This window comes from Scyliorhinus torazame, chromosome 2, assembly GCF_047496885.1.
Source record: "Scyliorhinus torazame isolate Kashiwa2021f chromosome 2, sScyTor2.1, whole genome shotgun sequence".
Classification (NCBI taxonomy): domain Eukaryota; kingdom Metazoa; phylum Chordata; class Chondrichthyes; order Carcharhiniformes; family Scyliorhinidae; genus Scyliorhinus; species Scyliorhinus torazame.
Genome location: NC_092708.1, coordinates 261,053,612 through 261,063,168, shown reverse-complemented (window position 1 = coordinate 261,063,168; position 9,557 = coordinate 261,053,612). Strand labels below are relative to the sequence as shown.

Here is a 9,557-nt window from a genome sequence, read left to right as displayed (position 1 = left end):
GGTGCCGGGATACATTTGCTGGTCGTCACGGAACAGATTGAAGTAAACCACCTAGGAATAGCAGTCTTCTGATACCATGTCATGTTAAGCACACTGAGATAATACGGGCTGCAACTGGATGCAGCTTTAACTGAAAGATACTCCAGACCTTGAAGTTAGTTCAATCTGATTTATTGAACCTGTCACACAGTTAGCACAGTTCTCTGTGAGTTCAACTTTCTGCTAACCTAAGTGTGATCACTCTGTCTGACTGAACCAGACTAGCTCTTAGCCATGTGCTGGAGGTGTTATGTGATATATACACCCTGTCTCACTCTGTAGATGTCCCCAGTGGAAAGAGGCGGAGTGTGAGTGCCTCGTGCCTTTTATAGTGGGAAACCACCCCCAAGTGTTCAGCCTGCGGATTGGTTATGTCCTGTTCTGTGTTCATTAGCTGCCTGTCTGTATCTCATTATGTGCATGTCTGCATATGACAGCAACTTGCAGCACATGTTAATGGGAAAGGTTTTCCATCGGAATAATAACTCACTGGATGAAGTATTATTGGAAACCTTGTGACGTGAAACAGTTCTGTATAGGTATCAGAAATCAAGACTTTTATATGGAGCAGGATATCCTCATTAAACCTCTGAAGTTGGCAGTGTGAATGCTCCATTCATGAGGCTGAACTCTGGTCCAGTTGATTGTATTTGTGCGTTTGCAGCTTCTTTCTACAGGAAAATGATCTTGCTAATTTGTTGAATTAAAATGTCAGCCTGTTTCTCTCATGCTAAGCCCTGAGGTTGATTAAACTTGTAATTAATGATGGAGGAGACACATGAGACTTGGTTGGTTCAAAATGCACCAAGGTGGTTTGAACTATTGACCTCTTCTGGGAACATGTTCAATACCTTGTTTAAGCGGATTGCGCTTTACAGAACTGGAAGCAGCCTTCTGTTCCTTTGGCATGAAATTGGATCTGAGGGCCTGTATGCTGTGCCAGAGATTAATCAAAGCACCATTCCTGAATTTGGAGCAGCCTTTTTTATTTTGAAGAGTCACGCACTGTCTAAACATGATGTCAGTGAGTGATATAGATTTGATTAATGACAAAACCTCAATTTCAACACAAATTTCAGACTGTGAGTCAATTAATGGTTGCAGATTATGTCTCAATCAACAAGAACTGAAATGGGTGTCGTGAGAATCAGCTAAAGAAAATTATATCTGATAAAGCCAGAGCAAAAATCTTCAAAAATGGTCTGTTGGAAGACTTTACAGTGTTGAAACCAAATTCAACTGAGCAGCAATTATTTCTGGATCCAAACTGTTATATTACTTGGAGTAATATATGTTACTCATTTGTTTATGCCGAGTTGTACTTAACTTTGATGATGATGAATACTCAAAAGTCATCCAGTGATAACAAATAATTTATTGAGTAACTAATCAATTAACTTCTGTGTTTGAGTCTTCAATACTTTTACTAGTAGTCAAATTAAACAAGATAGAATTAGATTAACAATGAATATTATACTTCACACTCTGAGCTAACTATACTTCTGTTCTCTAGCCACAACACACCCAAAGAGAGCGGGCAAACAGATAGAGCTTGTATTTATACTCCCTGTTAGTGTTGCCCTCTAGTGATCTTCTGACTGTACTGATTACATATAAACCCTTCATGTATATACATATGCAGAGATCACTACACAAACAACAGTAAGGAGGAAAAGAACGAGAGGCGTGTGTCTATAACAAAAGTGGAGACATGCCATGCTGGGAACTGGTGAAGGGACAGTGGCTAAAGGTGATGTTTCTCTGTGAAGATCTGTAAATGACAGTCGCCATCCTTCAACTGAGCAATACACAGGCATTTCAGAACTTTATTACAAGTGCACATAGTTAAAACATAAGCATAGTTAAATCATCCCTGGGAAACACTCGTTTTTTTTGATTTTGAATGGTTTGGAGAATAGCAAAAGTATTGCTGCAGATTGAGTAATTTTCCCTGAGTCAGGGTTCCATTGTTTAATATGTTTAGCAGTTCTTTAATTTCTTGGCCAACCGTGGGTCCTTGCGAATCTTTTCTTCCAGGGCGAGATACTTGATTGGTGCTGTCTCTTTGTGCCTGTAAACAAGTCAAGAGTTCTCATATTAACCTCAGTACTTTCAGATGGAAGGAAACCAATTAACTTTAATACTTAAATCATGGATAATGGATTAACATAATGGTTGATCGGGGTGACATGGTGGCGCAGTGGTTAGCCATTAGCAATAAGAGCCCAACATGTCTGTGTTTTGAGCAGTTTCAACTCAGTTTCCTTTAGATACAGATCCACAGCACTAGACAGCTTATAGTATGGCACAAATTAACACTAACTTGACAATCTTATATAAGCATGATTGATCTGGGAAATGGAGGTGCAACAATAACAACTTGCAATTATATAATGGTTTCAATTGTTCCACCAGGGTCACTCAGCTTCTGACCTCATTACTGCCTTAGTCCAAACATGAACAAAGGAGCTGAACTCAAGTAGTGAGGCGAGAGTGACTGCCCTTGATATCAAGGCAGCATTTGACCGTGTGACATCAAGGAACCCTAGCAAAACTGGAGTTAATGGGAATTGGGGGAGGGAGGGGAAATTTTGACTGGTTGGCGTCATACTTAGCACAAAGGAAAATAGTTGTAGTTCTTGGAAGTCAATCATCTGAGTCCTACGATGTCACTGCAGGAGTTCCTCAGGGCAGTGTCCTAGGTCCAACCACCTTCAGTTGCTTTATCAATGACCTTCTCACCATCATAAGGTCAGAAGTGGGGATTTTCGCTGATGATTGCATAATGTTCATCACCATTCGCGACTTCATGGATACTGAGGCAGTCCATGTCCATATACAGCAAGATTTGGACAACTTTCAGACTTGGGCTAATAAATGGCAAGTAACATTCATGTCACACAAATGCCAGGCAATGACCATCTCCAACAAGAGAGATTCAATGGCACTGAATATGCCACAAACAACATCCTGGCGGTTACCATTGACCAGAAGCTGAACTGGACTAGTCATATAAATATAAGAGGAGGTCAGAGGCTGGAAATTGTGCAGGGAGTAACTCACCTCATGACTCAGCAAAGCATATCCACATCTACAAGGCACAAGTCAGGAGTGTGATGGACTACTCTCCACTTGTCTGAATGAGTGCAGTTCCGACAATGCTCAAGAAGGTCAAAGCATTCCGGTTGTTTGGCACATTTCAGTATTCACTCCTTCCATCAATGATGCACAGTGGCAGCAGCGTTTACAATCTATAAGATGCATTTTAGCAACTCATGAGAAACCACCTTCCAAACCTGCAACCTCTACCACCTAGACGGATAAGGGCAGCAGATATATGGGAGCACCACCACATGTAAGTTACCCTCTAAGCGTCACACCATCCTGACCTGGAACTATATCATTGTTCCTTCACTGTTGCTGGATCAAAATCCACCTGTATAAGATGGACGGGTTGCATCTAAACCGGAGAGGCATAAATATCCTGGCCGCGAGGTTTGCTAGTGTCACACGGGAGGGTTTAAACTAGTATGGCAGGGGGGTGGGCACGGGAGCAATAGGTCAGAAGGTGAGAGCATTGAGGGAGAACTAGGGAATAGGGACAGTGTGGCTCTGAGGCAGAGCAGACGGGGAGAAGTTGCTGAACACAGCGGGTCTGGTGGCCTGAAGTGCATATGTTTTAATGCAAGGAGCATTACGGGTAAGGCAGATGAACTTAGAGCTTGGATTACTACTTGGAACTATGATGTTGTTGCCATTACAGAGACCTGGTTGAGGGAAGGGCAGGATTGGCAGCTAAACGTTCCAGGATTTAGATGTTTCAGGCGGGATAGAGGGGGATGTAAAAGGGGAGGCGGAGTTGCGCTACTTGTTCGGGAGAATATCACAGCTATACTGCGAGAGGACACCTCCGAGGGCAGTGAGGCTATATGGGTAGAAATCAGGAATAAGAAGGGTGCAGTCACAATGTTGGGGGTATACTACAGGCCTCCCAACAGCCAGCGGGAGATGGAGGAGCAGATAGGTAGACAGATTTTGGAAAAGAGTAAAAACAACAGGGTTGTGGTGATGGGAGACTTCAACTTCCCCAATATTGACTGGGACTCACTTAGTGCCAGGGGCTTAGACGGGGCGGAGTTTGTAAGGAGCATCCAGGAGGGCTTCTTAAAACAATATGTAAACAGTCCAACTAGGGAAGGGGCAGTACTGGACCTGGTATTGGGGAATGAGCCCGGCCAGGTGGTAGATGTTTCAGTAGGGGAGCATTTCGGTAACAGTGACCACAATTCAGTAAGTTTTAAAGTACTGGTGGACAAGGATAAGAGTGGTCCGAGGATGAATGTGCTAAATTGGGGGAAGGCTAATTATAACAATATTAGGCGGGAACTGAAGAGCATAGATTGGGGGCGGATGTTTGAGGGCAAATCAACATCTGACATGTGGGAGGCTTTCAAGTGTCAGTTGAAAGGAATACAGGACAGGCATGTTCCTGTGAGGAAGAAAGATAAATACGGCAATTTTCGGGAACCTTGGATGACGAGTGATATTGTAGGCCTCGTCAAAAAGAAAAAGGAGGCATTTGTCAGGGCTAAAAGGCTGGGAACAGACGAAGCCTGTGTGGCATATAAGGAAAGTAGGAAGGAACTTAAGCAAGGAGTCAGGAGGGCTAGAAGGGGTCATGAAAAGTCATTGGCAAATAGGGTTAAGGAAAATCCCAAGGCTTTTTACACGTACATAAAAAGCAAGAGGGTAGCCAGGGAAAGGGTTGGCCCACTGAAGGATAGGCAAGGGAATCTATGTGTGGAGCCAGAGGAAATGGGCGAGGTGGAACCGGAGGAGGTAGTGGAAGCAGGGACGATAGGGACATTTAAGGGGCATCTTGACAAATATATGAATAGGATGGGAATAGAAGGATACGGACCCAGGAAGTGTAGAAGATTGTAGTTTAGTCGGGCAGTATGGTCAGCACGGGCTTGGAGGGCCGAAGGGCCTGTTCCTGTGCTGTACATTTCTTTGTTCTTTGTTCTTTGTTAACTCTCTTCCTGGCAGCACTCTGGGTGTGCCATGGACAGCAGCAGTTCAAGAAGGCAGCTCAACACCATTTTCGTAAGGCCATTAGGGATGGACAATAGAAATGATAGCCTAGCCAGCGACGCCCACATCCCATTAAAGATTTAAAAGTTGTAAAACATCACAAGACACTCCACAAGAGAATAATTGAACAAAATTTGGCACAAGCCATAATGAGATATCAGGAAGAGTGATCAAAAGAGGAGGTTTGGAGGAGAATCTTTAATGAGGATAGAAATGGAGTGGTTGAGGTAGGGAAATCCAGCACTTGGGCGCCCAAGCAACTGAAAGGATGTCTGCTAATAGAGGAGCATTAAAAATCAGGGATCAAAATAATACTATTTTTGAAGGCGACAGTGATTTTTTTAAATTTAAATTTTTCCAATTAAGGGGAAATTCAGTGTGGCTAATCACCTACCCTGCACATTTTTCAGTTGTGGGGGTGAGAACCACGCAGACATGAGGAAAATGTGCAAACTCCACACGGACAGTGACCCGGGGCTAGGATCGAACCATGGGTCCTCAGCGCCATGAGGCAGCAGTGCTAGCCACTGTGCCGTCCCTGGGTAGCAGTGATTTTTGGGGGCTGCTTTTTTGAGGTTTTCATGGTCTCCTTTTTCACTCTCACTCCAACAAATTGTTAAATCACATTAATAAAGTTGCAGATTGGGTAAATAATTCACAAATTAAGTTTGACGCAGACAAATGTGAGGTCGTATATTTTGGTATTAAGAATGGGAAGGTCGTTTATTACTTGGAAGGTGCAGGTCTAGGTGGGGTAGAGGAACAAATATATGTTGGAGTACAAATGTATCAATTACTAAAAGTGTGCCACAGATTAGCAAGGTCATAAAAAAGTACCAGGTTTTATTTCCAGAAGAAAATAATTGAACAGTAGGGAAATTATGCTAAACCTGTATCAAACCTTGGTTAGGCCACATTCAGAGTATTGCACGCAGTTCTGTTCACCATATTACACAGAAGATAGAGAGGCACTGGAGAGAGCGCTGGCTAACTCCCGATTAGAATGGCCAAACCCCGATTTAAAATGGCGAACGGAAGAGGCTGATGGGAGAATCAGCCAACAGGACTCTAACAGACAGCTGAAGGTAAAACAGTGTATTCGCCTCTGGAGGCCAGACAGAATCGATACCTGCAGCCATCAACATAACACACCAGCCATCTGAATACTAATCAGCAATCCCAGGGAACAATATGCGACAAATTAGCCACACAAAGCCAACCCAGACTTTTCGGCGCCAGCAGGAGCCGACACAAAGAGAGATGAACGACCACCCCAAAACCACCCATCGATCAAGGAATCGCTCCAGCATTGGAGAATATCGAACCAAGTGATTGGGACGAAGTCCAATCACTTGGAACCAGGTACAGGGTCCGCCCCGAAAGGCGGGAAGCCCCTGGGGACTATAAGAATAGGGGCCAAGTTCAAATCGCCCTCTCTCCATCCTCCCGCACCCTTCGAGACCCTTCTGCTGACCTTCTATAACAGCTGCGAGAACCGTAAGTCTTACTCCAACGCTCGCTATGAGATAGGCACTCCTGACTATCGGCCTGTACCCGCTTTGAATCCTGCAGGCTCAGAACCCATATGAAAGGCCATTCGTTTCCCTGACCTGGTGGGCCATTTCCAAAGTTAAGTATTGGCCTGTTAGTTGTAGGAAGTAGCTTAGAAGTAGAATTAATGTATAAGTATTGATTACTGTATATAATAAATGTGCGTTGATTTAACTCTTACTAAGCGGTGTGTTGGATTATTGATCATTACTCGGACTTGAACCATATGGCGGTATCAGAAAGATACCTGGCGACTCAAGAGCAAAGGTGATAGAACAAGAGCAATTAAACTAAGGCTAAAACGAGCAACATTTTGGCGACTCCGCCGAGACCCAATTTAGAAGTGGAAAACCACTCCGGGAGAACCCAAGAAATTTGAATTAGAAACCCAATTGGAAACAGAAAACCACAAGTGTTCAAGCGGTTCTGATCAATAGTCATAATTCTGAAGTGTGTGTATGCATGCGTAACTAACAGGGTTATAAGGTAAAAATTATAGATTTCTGTTGCGTCAAAACTGTCGGAAGTCTGTATTTTCGGAAAGTAGCGAAAGCCGTACCCGCATTTACAACACCGCCTTAGCCCCCTGTTCCAAATTTAGAAGAAGCAGTCGGATAGGAAAGATGGCCATGCAGGCAATGCAGCGCCTCATGAACCCTGAGGAATTTGCGGTCGCAGCGACCAGCAGCAGTAGAGTGGGACAGTGTCCCATTTGGGAGGAGGAAATCCAGAAATATCTCAAGGGGAAAGGATGGCCCCTGTGGAATGATTTCTGCGATAATGAGGAATCAGGTCTCGGAAGTATAGGGCATACTTGGTGGGAGAACCTGAGCGAGATACACAAAAAGAGCTTGGGAAAAGCTCGCAAGCCAATGGCAATCGTGTCCTGTTTGGCACAATTGCGAGGCACAGAGGAGGTCGTTAAGAGGCTCCGCAAAGAAGTTGAGGGCATACATCGGATGAGTAAGGTCGATGTAAGCGAAGTTGAAAAAGAGAATTTAGAATTAAGGAGGAAATTGGCAGCAAAAGATGGAGAGGTGGATGACGCCAAACGGGCTCACCAGTCTTGTCTGGCGCATTTAATCAGTTTCTAGTAGCAATATGAAAAGGCCTATCAGGACACGCAACGTGCAGTCCTGGTAAGAGAAGAGACAGAAAAACAGGTAGAGATATTACAAAAACAGTGTAGTGATCTTACGGCAGCCTTAAGAGCACTCCACTCTGCCACCACAGAACAAAGACAGAGCACCTTAGATCACGCAAAGTGCCGGAAGCAGATTGTAGATCTGCAATCACTGCTTTCTGTTCAGAAAGGTTTTCAGGAAACCTTTGGGGGAAAGTTAGACCAGGAAGACGGCCCTGATTGGGGAGAGTTACACGAAACAGCGCAGAGATATGTTCAGGGAACATGTGCGCAGGGAAAGCCCCAAAAGAGAAAAGCACCCCATCCCCCCACACAGCAGATAGTTCAGGCTCCAATGAACCCTGTAACCACCCACCGCACAGCCACATCAGACGATGCGGAATATCTATATTCCACCCCCTTAACAGTGACCCAATTACGGGACGCTTGCGTTCCTCCCCGCCTCAGACCCCCACCATTTCTTTGCCACAGTTAGACATCAGGCGAACATGTACGGCCTGGATGAAAGAGAGCATGTAAAGCTCATGGTTTTAAGTTTAGATCCGTCGGTAGCAGCAGCCCTTCCCGACCCACAGAATGTAGGAGGAGGCACCCTTGCAGAAATGCATACCGCGATCCTGGATGCGATCGGGTATAACCGGGGTGACCCTGTAGATGGCCTCAATAAATGTAGGCAGAAGAAAGCTGAGCACCCCAGTGTTCGCTGGACGCCTGTGGATTCACTTCGCAGCAGTCTTCGGAGACGTAGACCGTGCACATTTGTCCCCAGACAACATGGCCAAATGGACCCGCACCCTTATCTCCCATGCCACAGATGCAGGACAGAAAGCCTGTATGAGTTATGATCCCTCAGAGGAGGCCCATAACGAGAAGTGGGTAGTTAAAAGATTGTCCCGCGTTTGGGAGCAATCTGTTCAGAGCAAACCCACCGTTAAAAATAGCGAGGAAAAGCAGGCCGCCGCAGACATGCAGGCAGTAAAAACAACACACCAGAACCCCGCATGGGTGAATGAGGGAAAGAACCGCCCCCCACCCAAGTCACAGGAGTGTTACAACTGCGGACAGTTGGGGCATTTCGCAAAAGAGTGCAATGCCCTAAAAAGCCACAGAGAGCCCAACAAACAGACACTCTGATTAAGAAAAAGACAGAGCCCATCCATAGCGTTAGCGCCCATTCGGATCAGACGGACTTGACTGGAACGGACTGACGGTGTACGGGCTCCCCCAGTTGGGTCTGCGACACCCTTTGGGATATTCAGGACGACCCGTAGTTGCAGCGAAAATTCGGGGACAGCCTGTCGAATTTCTCTGGGACACAGGAGGGTCCCGCACCACCATAAATTCCTCCACCCTATTTCAAAAGGACACGTGGCCCACTACAGCCACTATCACCCTCAGCGGCTTTACAGGCCACTCACAGCAGGGACACATCACAGCCCCTGTACCCATTCAAATCGGAACCATCACCACCAAACACCCCGTGGTTTTAGTAGACCTGCCCCACACAGCAGAACACATTCTGGGAATTGATTTCCCACCACCTTTCATTCGATCCGGTCAACCAGTGTGTCTGGAAGATGGCGAAATCCGCAAGAGCCCCCGCAACGCTCAACATAGGTGAATATATGAACAAAATTAGCGCTGTAGGCGAATTTTGGTTCAACCCGACCACGCTTAGCACGGACAAGGTTAGCGCAGTCCTGCAAAAGAATAGGGCAGCATTCGCGAC

The 9,557-nt window shown here is 45.4% G+C and overlaps 1 protein-coding gene across 5 annotated transcripts in view; it reads right to left on the bottom strand.

The window, feature by feature from the left end:
- Window positions 1–1,008: 1,008 nt before the first annotated feature.
- The window catches only part of ccdc135 (coiled-coil domain containing 135), a 303,907-nt gene continuing 295,358 nt past the window's right edge, over window positions 1,009–9,557 (bottom strand). For all 5 annotated transcript variants that reach the window (XM_072486250.1, XM_072486255.1, XM_072486247.1 and 2 more), the window contains one exon: window positions 1,009–2,110. In XM_072486250.1, the coding sequence (XP_072342351.1) occupies window positions 2,020–2,110 (91 nt within the window). In that variant the 3' untranslated portion in view covers window positions 1,009–2,019. The remainder of the gene's footprint in view (window positions 2,111–9,557) is intronic.